Source organism: Amblyomma maculatum, chromosome 9 (assembly GCF_055883805.1).
Source record: "Amblyomma maculatum isolate TAMU_Amacu chromosome 9, ASM5588380v1, whole genome shotgun sequence".
Classification (NCBI taxonomy): domain Eukaryota; kingdom Metazoa; phylum Arthropoda; class Arachnida; order Ixodida; family Ixodidae; genus Amblyomma; species Amblyomma maculatum.
The window spans coordinates 34,291,590-34,313,199 of record NC_139352.1 but is presented as its reverse complement, the minus strand read 5'-3'; the positions used below and the strand labels follow the sequence as shown (position 1 = coordinate 34,313,199).

At 45.1% G+C, this 21,610-nt stretch overlaps 1 protein-coding gene across 1 annotated transcript; it reads right to left on the bottom strand.

Annotated features, from left to right (window-relative positions):
- Positions 1-1,623: 1,623 nt before the first annotated feature.
- On the bottom strand, positions 1,624-21,374 carry pip (heparan sulfate 2-O-sulfotransferase pipe). Its single transcript, XM_084580041.1, has 7 exons — positions 21,346-21,374; positions 14,716-15,034; positions 14,098-14,177; positions 13,277-13,415; positions 7,460-7,569; positions 5,025-5,185; positions 1,624-2,136 (listed from the first exon to the last, which is right to left on the bottom strand). The coding sequence occupies exons 1-7, from the start codon at positions 21,372-21,374 to the stop codon at positions 1,961-1,963; spliced, it is 1,014 nt and encodes a 337-aa protein (XP_084436167.1). The 3' UTR covers positions 1,624-1,960.
- Between the last annotated feature and the right edge of the window lie 236 nt (positions 21,375-21,610).

The window sequence follows — 21,610 nt, the reverse complement described above, 5'->3', positions numbered from 1 at the left end:
TTGGTAAGGGCTTGGTGGTTAGACCTGTTAGAAAGGAATGGGAGGATTCGCGTATGGAGGCGGCGCCATAGGCTTTGGTGTTGTCTTGACCACGTTTTCAGCGTTTTTCGCTACGTTTTAACAATTAGCCCAGATCTACACCTTACTAAACTCAAATTAACTGACGAATATGAAATTCTCCAAGTCAGTATTCTGAATGGGCCAAATTTATTATTCGAATTAAGGTAAGTTGAATGGGCAGCAAGCCTGCATATAACTTTAGCCCAAGAAATTGCTTATTTCAAATATTTTTCACACGCCCTGAGCTCAGAAGATGCTTCAATGTACATACAAGAGCCACGTGATCCTTGGTAGGGTTTGACCGCCTTAATAACCCGATTACGCCTAAAACCTTTTCTGATGATTACCATACTCAGTGTCAAATTTGAGGGACGCTTTTCACGTACTTCACTTTTTACATATACTTGGTGAAAATTCTGAGGGATATGTTTGAATTATGTCTATACAATTTAAGCGTACTCTATATACCCCCAACAACCGTAATTCAACTATCACGCCATCTTTTTCTATTTCTTGATGGTTATAAAGGAGGCTCCTTCATCGCACCTGACGACGCCGCAGCCATGTGTCGACGACATTGCCTCGGGCGACGCGTGGTCCACGTCAGATGCACCTCGTTTGCGCAATATTTCTCGGCGCCAGAAAACGCATAACATATGCAGTCATAACAAGCCACGTGATATGAAAAACACTGAATACTCTTATAAAGCTTCGCTTGAACCAAACCCCTAGAACGTCCTTGCGTGACTTAGAGGTAGCATGTTAGGTAAGGATCCACGGGTCCGGTGTTCGATTTCTCTGAAGCTTCCCATCTGATAGTTACCCGTCCATAGACGGCATAGAGCAACAAGCGACGCTGAACCTGCGTTTCCTATAGCAGCAGTTAGATTTTTCGTTTTGAAAAATTGCAGGTCATATGATCTTCGGTTGTGTTCACTTATGGACCCAAGGCAAGAGGAGAGCTTGACTGTATGCTCGTTTTACAGCTTCGATGGCTATAGTGAAAAGTGTAAGAGCACAGTAGATGAGAGGCCATCATCTCGACACTGGGTACTTTACAGAAAGGAGGACTCAAGTCGTTATTTTGGATTAATTAGAGAAAGGTATTCAAAGTTTTGATCGCACGCGGTCTGTGAAATTCATTTGGCAGAGGCCGTACAGGTGCATGCCTAAGGCTTGCCTGAGGTAACCATCGTATGAGTAGCACCGTTAGCTCGGCAACCATTACATCTGGCTTATCAGGAGAACAATCATTAAAATGCAATATATCGCATCCAAATGCATGCGCCCATTCTTCGCTTCATTAAGTTCTTTTTAAACGAACATGTGCCGATGTGCCATTCACGAGCTACACCATTGTGCTAGTAGCAATTAAACCATTGTCATTAATATGATTACGCTCGTCGTGCTTTTCTCTCTCTGTGGGCCAGCGAGCAACTCCACTGCGCTGGTGCTCTTTTGGTGCATGCAGGTAGTGGTTGCAAACATTTCAGTCTCCTCTAGGTCCATGCTTACAAAGATGGAATTACCAAATAAAGAAACAGGACAAGAAGAGGAGGTATACACATATCAACGCTCTTGAACTCCAGCGCCATATCTCCAAAGCAGCTTCGTGACAATAGTATTCAAGAAGAGCTTTTGCTGGGCTACTTGGTGCAACATTTCAAAAGTGGATGAAGTGCTAACAAGACATTCCGAAAAGGGGACACGGAAGCGCTTGTCCATGTCCCCTTTCTTGTGAATGTCTGGTTAGCTCTTCATCCATTTTTGAAGTCATGACAATAGGTTGTTGTAGTTCTTGCCGGCCAAAAAATTCGATGATTTGCCTTTCTGCACCATCAGCAATCAACAGCGTGTCATTCACAAAGGTCAGGACTTATGAGCGGAAGAAGCCCGGTCATCACACCCCGGGAATGGATAACCGCACTTCATGGCCGAGGAGGCGCCACTGGTCGTGTAGACGCTGACGGACGAAGTCGTAGAGCTCAAATTCGAAGCTCAGATTGCGGCGAAGCAGATCACGCGCCCAATCAGCCACACGACTGGGACCACTCCGGTTCCGATTTTTGTGCAGACCTGCGATTAAGAATTTTGTAAATGAGGAATGGGCATGTACTCACCAGCAGTGGATGTCAATGCTTCATCACAGCAAATAATTTCTTGTTTGATGAATCGTCAGGAATTAAAAACGAAGGCCTCACACGAGCTCCTTGCCTTTTGATGCATGGCTGTTTTACAAGCTGCAGTAACATTCTCTTCAACAAGAAATAAAGAAGCACTGAAATCTTCTCCATCAACCTCTCCTTCTCGCAAGAATATGTTGTTGTTGTTTTTTTTATATTTCCACTGTCGGGATCTCTGTTCCATATTTATCAACCAACCGCTTAAAGCTCAGCATGCTCGAAGTTACGACTCTCGTATCCCCAGCACTCAATCAAACATAATCGCAGTATGCAGGAACAAAAATGGTCCCTTGGCTATTTCATAAAATGAAATTAAATCCGGCCCAAGAATACCAGTCTAACGTACTCGCCAGACAACCAACGTGGTTGACGCGCCGCACTACGCATTGCCACTGATGCTCCCCTCGGGCAAAGTTGCCGCTTCCGCGGACTTCTTCAGGTCGTGCGAGTGCAAGTTCCCTCTCCCACTTCTCCCCTATTTTTGGAATGAGTGCCACAGTAAGAACCAGCCAGAACTTGTGACTAACACGTGACTTTTTAACACGTATGACTAACTGAGAGCCAGAATTTGTCAACGATACTTGAAAGGAATAAGAAAGGCTCCGCAAAATTGAACATGACTCCAAATTACTAGCAGCAATTAACTTACGACACCACATAGCTCTCTTCACTAACGACTTGAACTACTGCGTTGACCTTAACATTCCAATTGACGCCTGTTTCATAGACACTTTTTTCATAGATAAGTTCTCCACAAGCGACTCTTACTAAATCTGTTTTATTAGATTTTCACCTTTCTCATCAATCAGCAAAACTTCGCTCTTGCTAACAAATGTTCATCGCCTTATTCCTCTGTTACACCTATGGTACGCCAGGGCATCCATCGTACTGGGGTCCCTCTTTTTCTCATACATGTAAACGATCTATATAGTAACATATATGTTGTAATATATGTATATGTGCAAATCACTGCATCATTGATCGCCTTGTAACACATTTCACCTCGTGCTTTTTCAGTCTAGCATTCAGAACCTATTAATCTAACGTAACACATGATTAATTTCAAAAATGCAAAGAAAAGATCTTCTTTATCATTCTTTCGACGCCCTTCACAATATTGACAACTTTTAAATCACTCTAGTGGAAACGACGTTATCGAGACATTCATTTAACACGTGAACTAAGCTTGTCTTTTCACATAACTCAGGTTACTAACAGGGCAGATCTTCTTGGCTAACTTCTACGAACCATATTACAAGCACCACCCTCAGTGAAATCCCTGGCACATTTAAAACTTCGCCAAAATTAAAACATTCATGGGAGCCTCAACATAACTTTTCCGCTACACTGGAAGCAGTACAAAATTGCTATGCACAATTAATCTTTTTAGAGTCCCTCATCTAAAGCCTAATGTAAACGTCACAGCCATGGTCAACAACCGCAAAGTAGCCACATTGTTTATTTGAAGACTTTTCCTATTATCATTTCCTTAAGTCAATTGTCAGGCCCGACCACACCATATCCGAGCTCAAAAACTAAGGGGCGGCTGTCCAACCTCCCTCTGCCCGGACTCGTATTACTAAGCCATATTCCGTTGGAGCACTGGAGCAGTCGACGCTGTCAACGAGTTAAACACCGATTATTGCTGGAAGGTGCCTCTGCCCGGAGATGTGGAAATTTTTCATCCTCCCCGTTCATAACAGCCAAATGCCATCCTGAACCTAACTAACTGATTATCATTCAGATCATCCAACGAATTTTTTTCGTCTGAGCAGATAACGCTCACAGTGAGTTAAATGGCGATTATTGATTGCTTAAAGGTGTCCCTGAACGCAACATAAAGGTAACATACACTCATTGAGGGCAGGAAATGATTACGGTAAAGATCATTGCATAGAGCAACCGTTGTCATGCCATCACCTCGTGGATCTGTTCCTGGCTTGTTTTTCGGCTATTAAGAACCAAAAACATCCCATAATACAACCTAAAGTGGTATACACCCCAGAAGAGTTATGGGTAACTTATCTGAACGTTGGGAATTAAACAATATTCATAAAAATTACATAGCAGGATTTAAACAGATGTTTCAGTGGCATCAGAGCAAAGATGAGTTGTGTCACAGAGACTTTTTTTTTTTTTTCAGAATGCGCCACAGAAACGATGGGATATGCGGCCTTTATATGCGCTGTTATTTGGTTTGACAATATTTCCACTATTTTTCGCCAGGCGACACGACTCAAAGGACCCTATCATCATCACCACCGTTGAGAAAACGGATTCACACGCCAGATTGTATTATTCTCCAGTGCTCCTATGCGATATCGCGTTTTCAAATTTCTGCGCTCTTTTCATCTGAAGTCAGAATAAATAGCTGCATTACCAATTGCTTCTTCTCTACTACCTGAAAAAGATGAATCATCTAGTGTCCTTGTGACGTCCTTATTGCATTCACGGTCGAGTTTATTCCGCTCAAAGGTTTGACGCCATTTTCAGACCTACCATTTCTGTTGAAAGCAAGCGAATGTGTGTCTTCATGTAACTGCGACGCCGACAATCGCGCCACAAGCACCGCAGTACGAAATGTTTGACAGACATATTCTTAAACCTCAATAGCTGCCCGTACGTATCGTGTATGTGACCGTATATGTATCGAATACCTTAGTAGGCTTTACGTGTTGTACACTTGGCTCTGAAGACGCAGATTCAGGTACACACCCCTCGTCTAGTCAATACAGTTCCAATAAACCCCCGAAAAAAACGATAACCAGAGTCATTCCGCACCCGACTTCCGATAGAGCTCTGTGGCGCCTTCGAAGAAGCGCGGAATGTGTACCTCCAGGAGTGCCAGCGTCATGTTGAGGTCTTCCAAGACACCGACGACAGAGAAATGGCGTTCGATGTTCTGCCGGGCCCTGTCTAGGGCCCAAGAGTTCTGCACCTGCCTTCAAAGGTATCAAAAGAAAAAAAACAAACAAAGCTTCAACAGGATACTCGAAAACCAGAGGCATGCCAGTTAGATGCATGCTACTGATTTTTAGAGGCTGCGAGGCTTCAAACCATTGATGACGATGCCGGTGGACAATTTGACGACGTGGGGTTTTTGACGCTCTCAAAACTGAATGTCTGCCAGATGCTCCTTATTTTTTAGGGCTGTCAGGCTTCAAAGTAGCCAACACTGCACACGGAGACTTTTTTCGAGATGAGGATACTTATTAACGCTCTCGCGCTAGCAGAACAAAAGCTGTCGATTGCATTCACGTGACAGTAATGCATTAGCGTTTGCTTTACAGAACACCAATGCAATTAGCGCTGAGACATAATGAGACAACAAGAGACTTGCTTTGGAAGGTATTGTGGAATATTTTTTTCTATCTTCCTCTCCGAAATCTGGAGAAAGTTAGCCATGAAATTCTTTGAGAGGTAGGGTACGTGTGTTGTGGTGGTGGCAGGAAAGAGGAGATTTTCGTTTCACATACTGTCACCATTATAAGAAACATTTCTAGAGTAAATCAGTGTTGCATTTGTTATTTTGCTTACTGATTGAAACCGCATGAAGTTTCTTATTTATTTTTATCTGCGGATCATTAAATGTCTTGTATTGCCCCTCCTGCATGGGCCAAAGTATTGGCCTGCAGTATTTTCAAATAAATAAATAAATTATACCTTACGTCTCCCTTCCCCCTCCCTCTCCCGAGAGCAATAAACAAAGGGTTTGGCAGCGAAACATGAAAAACTCTTAAGCAAACTTAGATCGCCTAGGCGGCGGAAAACTGGTTTTTGCAGGACACTACACAATTTATCAGGCTTAAAGAAGTTACATTAGGCCGGGTCCCATCTCCGTTCTATTTTGCTCTCTTCATATGTACCGCTCAAATTTCTATTATATGTTGTTCCGTATATTAAGCATGTTACAATGAATGGGCACCCTTCCGCAGCTGTTGAAGATCAGGCCCCGGGCTTCAACCTCTACAGCCTCCTTCTTAATCCCGCAATGTAGGTAGTCACTCCCTGTTCTCATGTTTTTTCGTCCGAAATGTTTCATTCAAAGCATTGCCGTTTTGATGAAGTACACAGCAACGGAAAGCTGCAGGCAACTTGGCGCCAAGCGGGCGCGCCGAGCCTTACAGCCCACGCTACTGCAGCGCCACCGCATGTATCCGGGACCTGTCGAAGCTCGCCGCCTTACAGCATCGTATGGAGCGCGCCGGCTCTGAACCCACGAACGCTATTCTAAAGCACTGTAGAGACGTCGCAATAGGTCTGAAGTCAACATAATTTCCCCGCTAAGAACGTTGCAATATGTTCTGACAACAAAGCAAAAAGAAACAGTGATTGACAAACGCGCAAGATAGAGGAAGAAGAGAAGGGGTAGACAGTAGAGGAAGAAGAGAAGGAGGGAAAGTTTCTCGGCAATAAGCTTTTGGCGCCACCATCCTTGGCCCCAGTCACAGGTCTGTTTTCACCGCCATGCAAATTTTTTTACTGGAATCAAATCGTTTGTCTTGTTAGTTTTATTGCGATAACAATAATGCGCAAGGTTTCGAGCCGTCGAGTGGTCCCGGAGGAGGCCACGCTTGACCTTCAACAGCCGAGGAGGAGGAGGAGGAGAAGACTGATAACTTACGCTCTTGCGTCATACTCCTAAAGGATGAGCGTAAGTGTTCAAAATAATGTAGCACCTTACACTGATAGGGCGTGATAGGGGAATATTGTAGCAGGCAAAAGAAGCTTCCGCCGTTGCTATCGCAATTCAACTAATTTTTTTCTAACTATACTTGTACAAATCCCACTGTCAATCTCCCATGTGCATTATGACTTTTCAGTTTTCATTTCTATCACATTTTCGTTTCTTTTCCTTCTCCCCTCTATTTATTTTCTTTATAGACAATCATACCTCAAAAACTTTCTCTGCTGCCCAATTCTTAGCCGATCCCCTTGCGTAGCTATGCGCCATATGTTATTTGATGAACAACTACAAGCTCTTAATCGAAGCTAAGTGCAATCCTGTGATTTATTGGCATCAGCGAGTACGCATTACAATGTCTGTCTGAGTGGTTATCTATAGGTTCAGTATTGCATTACCCCGTTTTCCCGACCTCATTTCTTTATATCGGCATCAAAGGCAAATATGTGAGGCGTAAACAAGTTGCGTTTTCCTTGGAACCTCCGCTTCCCCTTTTCTTAAAGTGCAAAGTGCCTTAACCTTCAGCACTTACAGGCAACGGGGGTCATGGCCGCAGAAGTATGGCATCATCAGAGATCGATGCGGCTTGCCTTCTTCGAAGGAGCACCCGTCACCGCCTCGTTTCACACAGTCCTCGAACTTCTGCGGAGTGAGGTAAAGAGCGGGGCGATTGGCGATTATCGCTGTGAAGCTAGATAATTGCTGAAGTGGTCGCTTTTTGCTAAATATGCCGTAATTCATCTGCGGCGAGTGTTATCAAAAGGGGATTATTGCATGCTGCAACCTTTGTGTCCTAAGCTTATCTTTGCTGAAAGTTGCACACGGTCACATTCAGACGTGCTCTAAAGAAGAACAGAAACACGTCACAGTATAGCTAGAGTGAAGCTGGTAATAATATTCAGCTTAATTTTTAAGAATTGTAACGCATGCTACCTTACCCTAATATGGAAACCACTTGAACGAACTTTAAAGGATTTTAGGGAAAAGTTCGTTCAACTGAAATAACTTCGTGCAAGCTTGCTCCCGTTAGCTTCAAGAAACATAGCGAGTTGAAATTATATCTCAACCCACTTATTTCACCGGGGTCATTTGAAAGTGAAGAATGCAGTAAGCTTTTGCAGCAGTTCTGAACTTATGACTGTAGTAGTGTTGAACTCAGTCACCGTGCGCAGACTCCCGTGAGACTTGTACGGCTCAACGCTTTTCCGGGGACTCAAGGCCTTCGTCTTCTCCAAGCTGAATACTGCTTCAGCAGATCGTGGTAAACCAGCATGCATACGTACGCCTTTCTTGGAGCTAGAAGTTTGGTAGGGCTTAGTATCTGGCTGTGGCTGCTATGACTGTGGAGACAATTAAGCACGCAAAGCCACCTATTAATTCGGCTGGCTACAAGCTTTTTTAGATAGCCATTTCAGTTTACAGCTAAATGACGACCACGTTTAGTCACGCTGTATAGAAAAGTAAAATTGTCGACAAAACGTGCTGGTTTGTACTTATTGAAATGCTACGTATGAAGTACGAGACACAGGATGACGTCCCGGAAAATGTTCATACAAATGAAACGAGCAGTAACAGAATTTCGCTAAAATGAAGGGCGGTTGCATACCGTTTAATGACTTCAGGGGGTGGTATTAAAGTTCCTAAAACTGAATAATTCGTTTAAATGAAGTTCATTCAAGTGGCATCACTCTATCTACCTTAATAGAAACGAACAGAGCAAAGGATTCCTACCAAATCGCATTCAGTTTATCCAAGGAATCGAACCCAAAACCAGCACCCTCCCTGTAACATCTGGAGTACCTCACGTTTCCGCTCTTGTCCCTCTTGCGCATTTTGTAAACATCAGATATCGACCCCTTAAAGTCACCCGTAAAATTTGTATGTTTGCTGATATTTTGATCTTTATCAAACCATTACTAATACATTTCATAATAAGGTATCACACAAAACTAACAACAAAATTCCACATTGACGTAAAATATGATCGATGGAGTTTAACATCCCAAATGCAACGTATTACATTTTCAACCTTGCGGTACCCCAATTGTGTACCCTTACTACATTGATGTCGTGAAATCGTATTGTATATATATATATATATATATATATATATATATATTGTTGGCTTCTTTCCTTCATATATATATATATATATATATATATATATATATATATATATATATATATATATATATTGTAGTGTGGGAATCTTCGTCATGATAACCGCTAGCATGCATCGCGCGCTGGCGCGCTCGAGTACGAAGAAGTTGGTTGCTGTCTGTGTGATTCGCTATGCCTGACGCTCCGCTGCGAGTTCATCCTGAGCGGCTGGATCCTCTGTGTCCACTGCATAAACACACCCCTACAATTGGTACAGGTGCTGCGGGATACGTTCCCATCCACCATAGAACTAAGAAGCCGCAAATTGCTCTCTGCTTCCACCATGCCGGACGAGGCCACCTTAACTTCGCTGCCTATCCCAACCACGGTCCTATATGTTCTGGCGTTCTACGGCAGCATGATCCATGCCTCTTCAGTGGCACGGGCGACCAAGATGTCGACGATTGGTTGTCGGCGTATGAGCGTGTCAGCAGTTACAACAGATGGAAAGACACTATCAAGCTAAGTAACGTAATCTTTTATGTGACCGACGTGGCGAACCTGTGGTTTCGCTACCATGAGGCAGACCTGCCATCTTGGACTGTATTTAAGAAGAATTTTGCGGAAGTGTTCGGCCGTCCTGCAGTTCGCAAGCTCCGAGCAGAAAACGCTTGCGTGAGCGCGTTCAGCATGCCGAAGAGTCATTCACCAGTTACATGAAGACATCGTTGACCTGTGCAAACGTGTCGATCTACTAATGTCCGAAGCGGCTAAGATTGGAAACATCCTGAAAGGTATCTCTGAGGACGCTTGTCACATGCTCTGGGTGAAAAATCCTGCCACCGTCAGTGACGTGAATAAACTTTGTCAGAGCTACGATGAGCTTCGTAAGCAGCGTGCTTCTACCCGGCGGTCCGGTGTTAGAGATGACACCATCTCTACACTAGCAATGGGCGGTTCTGCTCAGTCAGGGGACAGCCATTTGATTCAACAAATCAAAGCCTTTGTTCGAGAAGAGGTCGCCCGCCAGCTAGCCCTCGTCCCTTAATTACAAGATACTAGCCGCCTTGTTCCTGACATGGCTCCCTCTTTGGCCCTACCATACGACGTGTCGTGCAGGAGCACATCACTGATGTCCTCCCGCGAAGACCCGAGCTGCCGCCCAGCCTCGTGCTTCCGCCCAGCCCTGTGCAGGCGCAAGTAACGGCGCCACTCACTCACGCTCAAGTCACGAGAACCGCGTCGCAAAAGAAAGGCAGGATGGTTTTAACCGAAGACGAAAAAGAGAAGGAAGTGCATTAGTGGAGAGCTTCAGAATCGTTTCGACCACCTGGGGATCTTTAACGTTTACAGACGCCACACAGCAAACAGACGCCTAGGCATTTAGTCTCCGCCGAAACGTGGCCGCCGCGATCGGGATTTAAATCGGATCCTCCTTTCTTAACCACTGAGCCATCGTGGCAGTCCAAGAAGTAAAGGAACGAAACGTTTTGCAGACCTTGTGTGGGTTGTCAAGGGTCTCGGGGATCTGCTCTCAGAGTCAAGCGCCTATCCGCAAGCTCTGACCACATCCGTGGCAGGGAAGAACGAAACACCGAGGCACACAGCCAGCGGGCCAAGCTGTTCACTGGGAGTGTCCAATTTTCATCCTCGGTCATAGCAGCATCCACGCGCTCCTGCTTAGCGGCGTCGTCTCTCCAGGATGCAGATGCCGTGCGCTGAGATGAGAGGAGGAAGGAGGGGCCGCCCGGCGCGCTACGCCAGTTTCCTCACCCCCGCCCTATCAGTCAAAGCTCCCGGGGGAAGGAGGCCAGGAGACGAAAGATGTGGTTTTTTCATTAAAGAGAGAGAAGGTGTCCAGCACGTCATACGGGTGCGGGGAATGTTGAATTTCCGCAGCCTACGCAACCGAGCTCGGATATAGGCACATGGTTTGGCATCAAAATGGGGACGCAACTGTTCTTTATGCAGTCTTCAGGGTGGTGTCCCACCATTTGCTTCCCATGTAGCGTCTATTTGGTAGTCAAATTGGAGGCTAGTTCGCAATCGATAATTTCAATCAGTGACATATTTGCCTCCGATTGTATGCTGTAATTTGCACAAAAGGCAACCTTGCCTCATGTAATCCTGTCCGGCTTCGCCTCCAGTCGGTGAATCACTACCAGTCCAAACATGGGAGTAGTGGAACACATCACTACGCTTAAAGGATCCGGCAAGGCAGGAGATCGTTGTCATGCGGGCTGCCAGCGTCATGGACATTTTAGGCATGAACAAATGAGTCTTACGGGGCTAGAGACCAAGGGTGCCTGGGTGGCCCGAATTCCTCTTCAAGAAAATGTTACTTTCTGTCTCTCTCCACTGAGAAACGAAATAGATACCCAGCCTTCCTTCCTGCCTAACAAAACCAGCATAATAAAAAGTACAAAAGACACGGAATGAAAAGGCGATGTCAAAGGCGCTGTCGCGCTTACTCAATAGGCAAATCTTGAGCGCCCACCTAATTGTGGAGGGATAATAATTTACTCCTCCAGTTAGAAACATGGGACTCCTTGGTTCCGTCCGGTGGCATTGAAACTGAGCAAAGGTTGAACTGGGACTTTTTCTAGATACAAGTCTCAGCCAATGTGTTACGTTAAGCTGTTCCATGACCCCATGGCTCAGGTTGACCACATGACCATGACTGATCTTTGGCATTTGATCTAGAAGGGTGCCAGATTCTAAGTAACGTGAGATCGCGCGATAGTGCGCGATGACGTCAGCCAATCATGTGGTATTAGCAAAATCAAGTCAACCAGAGCTTTTGCTCGTTAAGCATGATTTGAATTTCCTTAACGAACTTTCAACTGCAGCCTACGTGCTCTAAATGGCAAGTATATCTAATCGGACTCACAATCGACAGTTTTAGTTTCACGTACGCGGCAGCTTCACGCGCGTAGAGCTCGTACGTGTGGCCAGTGCGTATGCGCAGAATGTGAAGGGTCTACGTGTGTCTCACGGAGAAGCGTGAGATTCGGATATTCACGTTGACGTCTTCACGTTGCTGGCGCACGTAGAGTTGACAATATGGCACCGCCCTGCACGCCCGCTTCACAGCAATAACAGCTTTGTCGCTAATGTCTGGGCGTTATATCATTTTCTAAACTGTATTCGCCTTCAGTTTGCCCTACCTTACCCTCGCATAAAGTTTCAGGTGACAAAAAGCTTTTGTGCGTTTTTTTTTAGATAGAAGGGCAATTTTTCAGCTGTTAAGCCTGGCGAAGAAGCGTTTGCCGTCGTCATAAAAATGATCTCGTGAGATCACGCGAGACCAGAGTTCAGCGGGAAGTAGCTGGAGCGCCAGATGCAAGCCGGCAGCCAACCAAAGCCAATCCGTTGCAAATGGTTGTAATATAGGTTATAAACATGAGTTCTGTTGGTTTGAGTTTTGTTGGTTAATTTCGTTGATCTGCACTTGATGGCGCGGCATAATACGCTCGCGAATTTTTTCAACGCTCAATGAAAGGGCTCCGTACGTGAAACTAAAAGCAGTCCTGTCGAAATGCGCGCAGCACACGTGATCTTCTCACATTCGCGTGTGTGAACTCTGTAAACACTTGAAACTAAAACTGGCTAATATGCTCATAATAAGCCGTCCACATGCACGAAACATCACCTGTGCAGGTACATTGTTCTGGCCTTCCTGATGATATTGTAATTATAACCTGTCCTGTTGATTTCACACGCAAAGGCAGGCTTATCATCACGACACAATTACAGAACAAGACACGTACAAATTGAAACCACACCGTTTGTAATGCTAGTTGAAAAGGGGTCTTTAGGGAAATAACGATTAAATGAAAATGTATGAAGGGCTCTTAACTGCATTGCGACTTCGGAATCAACCACTGCTTTGTAGCAAGATTATGCACTAAACAACATATTCAACAGAAAATTCCCCGCTTCTATATGAACTTTTCTATGATTCAAAATTTTCCAAAAAGGTTTTCATACTACTCTTAAATCTCTTTTTAGACAGTGCAGCTGCATCAACACTTCGTTTTGACCAGCCCGCTTTACAAGAAGAAATGGCCACCTTCGGAGCGCACTGCCAATGTCACCACGTTTCAGAAGCAATGAACTGGCCGGATCAGCAGCCCACATTAACTTCGCTCTTCGCATTCTTGACGATGATAGTATTTACTAGGCGGATTTCATTTCCATCGTTGCCACGGTCTCGGCAGCAGTCGGACTCCTTTGGTAAGCTCCCTACCTCACGAAGCCAGCGTGCCTTTGGCCTCGTCCCATCAGTGCGACGTGCGGCGATAGCGCGGCTGTAGTAGAAAGCGGAAGCAATCCGGTCCACGGGGTCACGGATCACATTCATGTACGCCGGGTTTGCTTGGCCGAACCTGAACAAAAATAGGTGAGCCAAAAGAGAGAATTACTTAAGTGCAGCACTCGCAGAAACTTGTTCTCACCTTCCGTACCCGAGGCGCTACCCTCATGAAAGTATTGCGTACCAACTCACTCGGTTGGCCACACTATGCTTTTTCTGATGTACTAAGTAAGGCGCGCAAGATGGCCCTTTTTCACATCGCTCTTTTTGTAAATCATGCATAAATATTGTTATTTTCGTTTACACGTGTTTTTGGAAATTGTACATGTTTTGCTGGTTTACGCCTTTCCCGCTCACTCTCCTATTTGCAGTGCAACCGCGTGTGCTCGCTACTTAAATTAACTGCCACTGTGAGAACAGCCTTAACTTCATAGCAGCGTGCGCTGGATTTCATGCAAAGAGCTTTCTCATGCAAACAGCTAGAATTTTCCAACTTTTGTTTATTTTCTTCTTTTCAGTACTCTGGAATTGTGACTAGAATGAGCGGCCTAAAAATCTCCATCTATATGACGATGTGTGACATACCGCAATAAACGTGTGTGAAACAAATGTAGTAATGAAGCGTAGGTGTTCAGGAGAGTATTCTGCACAGAACCGGTTGTGATCTTCGGAACACTGCGCAGTAAGAGAACCAATGTGGTTTTCAAGTCATAGACGTCATTACAGCGTCCGTCAAGGAAAGCTTTACCACTCACTCTTCGAAGTTGAGAAAGTACACGTGTCGGTCGTAGCTGCAGGGGGCCGCGGCTGACGTCAGCTCTTCCACGAACTGCGCCTGCGCACGAGCCGATGAAGAATTGAGACACGAAGGCAGAACCAGTCGGCCAGATGCTTCTAAACAATACAAAAGGGTTCCAGCTTCATGGCTCATCGTAAGGAGCTGAGTTACTAGCAAATTTTTTGCAATTTTTTTGGTTCCGTCGCTGCTGGAACAGAAGTGCTCTTGCAGATAGCTCGCACTTGAGCGGGCTCACCAACCACACTTTGTCGTACACTTGTTATACACTTCCAAGAAGTGATGCGCATCCTCCAATGTAGACAGGGGGCCTTATTTGCTTTAACGCAGTTTAGAAAACACCGCAGGCAACATGTAGAGGTTGCGTTTGGTCGATAGTTGGCGGCATGCATTTTCGATAATCAGCAAATGCTCCTCGGCTGAAAAAGCATGAGTGCTACTTAATCCTTTTTGTACTCAAAATTAACAAGTAGGGCGTTCTAAGCATTTGTCGGTATTTTGTTCTCTTTTACCATTGATGGCTTCAATGAAACTGATTAGCGCTCTTAAATTTATAGCAGACTGAAAGGCACCGTGCCTGCTGATCGTGCGTGAGTAGCCGCTTGTCGTAGACCCTGTAGTGCAGGTGTCGGAAGCCATTCCTCGTCGACAGCCTGCGTAGTAACGTCAGGAATGTCGTCGAGCCGCACTTGGGCACCCGGTTATACAGCAGCCGCACTTTATGCTGACTTGCCGCTCCTGCATCCTGTGCAGCATTTCCGCTACACGAGGTGGACAGGCTCGCATTCTTTTGATCATGAAAAGCTGCCGGGGCACTGCTCGGGTCGAGTGGCCTCCTTTGTGGACTCCAGTACAGGCAGCCGAGAAACAGCAGCGTTCCACCGGCGAAAATGACACTGAAATAGTAGTGGATATATCTGATTTATTTATCGACTGACGTGAAAACCAGTGGTGATTGCTGCTATGAACATACCAAAATGTAGATCCAGAAACCTCCAAATATATGTGTGTGTCACAAACCCCCGCCTACGGTCACAAGAGGTGCGGGATCCTCTTTACGATTACTCGTCGTTCCTCTATGAGGGTTGTGAACACATTTAAAAGTTAGGCCGGTCAACCCACGACCTACTGTATAATGGGCGACCTGCGCATCGCGCCACTCTCTACGGGAGCGCGCGGCCGAAGAAATACCACGTGACCGCTGAGTAGGGACCGAAACAGCCGGTAGATGCCGCCAAAGCTCACCCCCAGAGCAGCGTTTCACGCGCTCCGGCTGTGCCTGCAAGCGAGCGGCGCAGAGTTCCGCGGGAGGATTTGTGGCACCATTATTTCTCATGAGCGATGATAGCTGCGGCAAGATAAAGGCGTGGGCCAGTGAAATGAGAGTGGCAATATTGAGAGTAAGAGCCCCGGAAACACCTTCGAAGCAGCCGTCGTCGTCCTTTCGACGGACGCGGTTGCGTTTCTTCAGTTGATGTGCTTAGTAGCCCAGTTGGAGCAGACTGCCAGTCTCCCTCCCGTGCACGTTCGTTCCTCCGTATTTGATATCTGCGCAGGCAGGCTGTATCCAGTGCAATTAAATATTTGCCGAATATGCGTGCACGGCGTTTCCCCCTTCCGTTTCTCGTCATGCGCATAGCTTGTGAACACAAACTGTAGTGAAAATTAACGGCGGCGCAACACACTATAGACACGAAAACGAAAGAAAAAAAAAAAAACAACGAGACAACAATCGTAGCAAAAGCAGAGTCAAAAAGGTGAAGCAAAAGCAGTCAGAAGCCTAAAAAACCCCAAACCGACAACAAAAGACAACATAGCAAAAGCATATGAGTCAGAGGCAAAAGCAGTCAGAAACCTAAACCACCACCACCAATTAAAAGACGATCGTAGCAAAAGCAGAGTCAAACAAAAAAGAAGCAAAAGCATGCAGACAAAAACTTAAACCAACAACAAGTTCGAAAAAAAAAAAGACGATCGATCGTAGCAATTGTCAAACAAAAAAATGCAAAAGCAGTCAGAAACCTAAACCAACAAGAACACTCGTAGCTCAAGCAGAGTCAAACAAATGAAGCAAAGCAGTCAAAAAACCTTAAAAAAAAAAAACAATCGTAGCAAAAGCAATATAGTCAAAAAGGGAAGCAAAAGCAGTCAGAAACCTAAACACAACAACAAAAACGATCGCAGCAAAACCAGTCAAACAAAAGAAGCAAAATCAATCAAACCTAAACATTAACAAGACGCTCGTAGCAAAGGCAGAGTCAAACGAACGAAGAAATGAATTAACAGCACACCTAACCACATAACGTCACGTTATATACTGACCGACTTTTAAGCCCTGAATATTTTAGCGACCTAGCTTCTGTTGTTTGGTTAGGTGTCGTTTGACTCTGCCTTTGCTACGAGCGTCTTTTGCTATTGTTGTTTTAGGTTTGACCGATTTTGCGTCTTTTGTTTGATTCTGCTTTTGCTAAGATCATGTTTTGTTGGTGGTTTAGATTTCTGACTGCTTTTGCTTCTTTTGTTTGACTTTGCTTTTGCTACGTTCGTCTTTTGTTGTTGGTTTAGGTTTTTCTAGGTTTCCGTGACTGCTTTTGCTTCACCTTTTTTACTCTGCTTTTGCTACTTGTTTTCTCGACTTTTTTTTTTTTTTCGTTTTTTAGGGTCTGGACAGTGGTTTGCTTCTTATGTCTTGCTTTGCTGTTGCTACGAATGGTCCACACTGCTTTTGCTAAGGGTTGGCCTGCCTTCCGTTTCGATTTTTTTTTCCGTTTCTATTAGTTTATCTGCTTGGGTTAGAAATATCTTGTCTGGTATCCTGATGTTGCCGCCTGGCTTCCTCGTGTTGGGTTCTCAGCGGTTATTTGGCGATAAGTGTCATGCTTGAGCTGCACGTATAAATATGCCACTTTTCCATTCGCAAAATTGTTGGTCCTCCTGCTTAAAATGCAGGCTACACACTGTGCTGCTGTTTCCCTGACACTGAAAAGCAAGTAGTGCCATACCAGAAATGTACTTTGCGGACATCACTGAAGACAACGGAAACTCTACTTTTACAGCATCGGTTGATGATCGCAACCATTTCCTTCTAAAATGATCTCGCTATTACAACGGACGCCGTCGCCCGGAATGCTCGAGTAAGGCGATCTTATAAGCATGTTTAAAAGCTGGTCAGCTTCATAGCTTAAGTTTGGCTTGCCGCGAGATGTTCTTGAGCCACTGATTTCGTACCTCTGTAAGGTCCCTGTCGATGTTCGCCCGCTCGACTTGCAGAGCGGCACGCAACAGTAGACCATAGTGCGCGTAATGGTGCCGCAAACGCGTAGGTATCCACCGCCACCCACAGGCACAGGGCACGTCAAAACTGCCTCCGGTTAAGTTATTTAGTGCCTACTTAAAATAAACTCGCCGGCACCGAGCTTTGCGGCCGCTCCAGCCCGTATATCGACGGCCCACACGTGTTCAATCTTCGCGCTCCGTAGCCGGTCGACGCGTCTCGTCGTGGGGGTGAGTTACAGCGCCACTCTCAACAGTGACGTTTTGGAGAACTAAAAAAAAACAGCACAAGCAAAAGCAAACCTCCGGCGCTGGGGAGGCGGCGCACGCGCAGGTCGCCCATTATACAGTAGGTCGTGGGTCAACCCGTGAAGCACGTGTGTCGGTGTGTGATTGAGGAATAAGTACAAATAGGTCACTTTCTTTTACAAACAATTGAAGGTTTATAAATAGCAGACCAAAATTACACTGATAATAATAGAGTACAATGAAAGAGAATACAACGCCACGACAAGATATTGATAAAGACGAAGAAATAAATGATAAGAGAAAAAAAAAATAACCCGACAATGAACAAAAACACTGTGATAAAAAAATATGAAGACTATAAAGATAATAAAGCAGGTATTTCAGATATTATAAGTATGAGCAAAAGTTACATAAGAACACAGCGTAAAATACTACTAAGTCAGGTCAAAAGTTAACAAAGCGAAAATAATGTTCGATTGAACAACAGTCCGAAGTTCTCACGTCTTTCTTGTTTGCTGAGGCGTCGAAGGCTGTGTTGCTCGGTAGCGGCGGCCGTACAGGTGCAGAGGACGATGCGTCGATCGCGGGCCCGAAGAACACAATACGCTTTCGGAGCACCGCGGAGTGGCCGGAAGTTTGAATCTTCCCAAACGCACTGGTGAGGGCGTTCTGCTGTCGGTTATTTTATACCCTCGGCCGACTACGCAGCAGCCGCGTCAAGGACAGGCGGTCACTGCCCCATCGGCTTGTCGAATCTTGTCCAGAGGAGCGACGGAGTCCCGTGAATTTCGCTCTATATTCCAGCCATAAGCTCCCGCATCTTCCGCTGTATAATAGGTGAGGCAGCTTGTGACAGTGTGCCCTTACAACCGTGAGTTACGATTCATCAATTTGCAACAACCTAGCTGAAGCATGAACTGACCTAGGTGTAGAAGCTGTGAAGATATCGAAACAAGACGTGTTTAATAAAACCACACCTCACCATCTCTTCCGATGGCTCTCGGCTTAACGCACATTAGGCAAGCTCGGTTTCTGTACCCAGAGATTTCGAACTTATTTTCAGACCGCAAGTTGTTTATGAACTATATCTTTCTCACAACGCAAGAGCGCATCGAAAACTTCAGCATGTCGCAGATAGCCCATAGAAACGCTTTAAGGTTTCTCGTATTGACTATGAACTATAGACGGGATTGTGTTTCTACGCCAGTACTACCTGCTCGATGCAACCCAAAACAAAACTTTTAAACTCAGGTGTTCGTATGAACCAAAACGTTAGACCATTTCCAACAAGATGCTACGCTTTATGGGATTGAACTTATTAATGCAGCTAAGGTTATAAATAAGGAACGCCGCAGTAAAGGGCTCCAGATGATTTCGACCACCAGGGGCAATTGCACTAACATTGCATGGTCAGTGGTGCTGCGTGATCTGTTATATATGATGTATTAGTGATGTCATAAATAAAATACTTGTAGGTACGGCAGTGCTTGGTTTGTGCTCATGGCTTTCAAATTAGAGAGAAACGTAGAGACCAGCACTACCTGCGTCCACATTCTATTTCGCTGCTTACAATTTTAGCACTGTGGAGCAAAGAACTACATTCTAAGCAACTGCTGTTAAATGAGCGATTATGAGCGGACTGCAAAAAGGCCAATGATGGGAAACCATCATACGGTTGTATGTTAAAGGAGTTTATCCTAGCCTATAAAATCAGTTCAGTTCCGCCGTTCAGTCTTGTCCGACTCTTCGTGACCATATGGACCATATCACGCCACGCTTTCCGGTCTCTCACTATAGGATACCAGGATACCAATAGCACGTACCCACAACGGCAAACAGGGTTAGAGCAACATTTTAGGACGCTCCTTACTTCAGTTAGGATGCCCCTAGAGCTGTACGCCCTCCTTCGGTGAATTTTTATATATGCTTCTTTAAGAGCCACTTCTTTAGGGCGTATTTAAAAATTTACCCAGAGGGCGCGTCGCTCTTAAGGTAAATAGCCTACTGAAATTTGGTCCTTCGAATATTCAAACACCTCAAATATTAAACAATAACCCGAATGTCCTTGCGAAGCGAAACACTTGTCACTCTATCTTGTGTTTAAAAAAAAATATATAAAAAATTATGTGTGCACTCTATTCTAAGAACCTCCTTTTTCACGATAGGATTACCAAAATGAGAGGGAAGGGGTGCTTACATTCCAAAACATAAAATGCCCGCCGCCCCCTTCCCTCTGTGCTCACATCGATATCTTAACGATACAAGCGCGAGAACTAACAGTTTATCTCGCAAACAAACTTTGAAAACATCTTCGGACAACGAAATTGCAGAGCGCTTGAGGTTCTAACTGTGACAGCCCTCTTCAAACTTTTGTTACGGTTGCCAAACAGTTTACCCCGCCAAGGTGGCGCAGTGGTTACGGCGCTCGACAGCTTTTCCCAAGAATGCGGGATCGAATCCCGGCCTCGGCGACCGCTTTTCGATGGAGGCGAAAAGCAAGGCGCCCGTTTGCTGTACGATGTCAGTGCACGTTAAATAATCCCAGGCGGCCGAATTTTCTTGAGTCCTCCACTACGGCGTCTCTCATAGCCTGAGTCGCTTTGGGACGTGAAACCCCACAAACCAAGCCAAACCAGTTCGTACCAAGCAGAACAACGCGGGCCCGCGATGCCTGCGAAACCTATCGAAGTCCGCCGATTGATCTCCGATTCTAGATCCTCGAGGCAAAACTTTGATAGAGTAATCGGGGTCCGTTTCGGCCGGCTTTTGCTGTTCTGTGCCGCAGTTGTGTAGTGTCGGAAGGCAGCGACACAAGGAGTGGAGGTCGCGCCGCACACACCGCACCACCTTGGTTATCCAGCGGCTTCGGCTCGACTGAGTGATCAGTTACGCTGGAAAGTGTACTCGTATGGGGTTATATTCCTCAAATAAAACAACGTTTTTGCGTCTTCAAAAACGAGCTGTTAGTGCTATTGGTAAAATTCACATTTCCGTAAAGACTGCCGAAGATTTTATGAAACATAACCTCGTCTCTAGGTACCAACTCGAACCGAAAGAAACTGGTAATTCTAAATTTTAAGCTGGCAAGAACATACAAGCAGGAATTTGAGTAAACTCACATGGCTCATAGCGGTTTCAATTTTCGGCATAAAAAAAAATAGAGCATTTCAAGAGCTCGAACAAATGATGGATTTTAGAAATTATTGTACCTTATACCACATCTGCTTGGGACATGCCCGGTCCTTGAAGATTACTACGAAAACATCTGGGCCCAGAAGGATAAAAGACGAGAGCCCAAGAAACCAAAATAAAGTGCCAAATCACGATGTTTTCTTTCTTCACAAAATACTTTGTCAGATTACCTTCCTTGCTTTCCACATAAAGTGTTGTGAAGTTTGTTGCCTTGTTGTTGTTTGGGTTATTGTGGAAGTCGAGGATTATCTGTTATATTTGTATTGTCAAAAGCAAGTATGTACGGTATGCATTTTTTGTGCACGCAAGGCTACAATGCTAACTCTTTTTTTTTCTATTCTAGTTCTCCACACCCAATGTACTACAGCCCCAACGTATGCAATACAGTGTTTTCATGTTTCAGTTTTCTAATGCACAAATAAGTTTTGATTATTTCGGAAGAGCGGTCCATTGTATAAGCACTAGCGCGCGCAGATAGTCCACTTGATCTTACCATTGCTCATCGTCTGCAAGCCGCAACATATTGCAACGTCTAGGAGTGCCTAGACGATGATTACAGCATCCTCTAAGTCCTACTTAGGATTCATCTTGTTCACATTAATTCATCAAGGATATCTACTCCCACCAACTGGGACTCCGTTAGGAATTGTAGATTTAATTTTAGCTGCACTGATCACTGAAGTTATTGCCCGGGCTTTTAAAAAGTTAGAGGAGGATCTCTAGGCAGTCAGACGACAGATTTCTATTGACGGCCATAG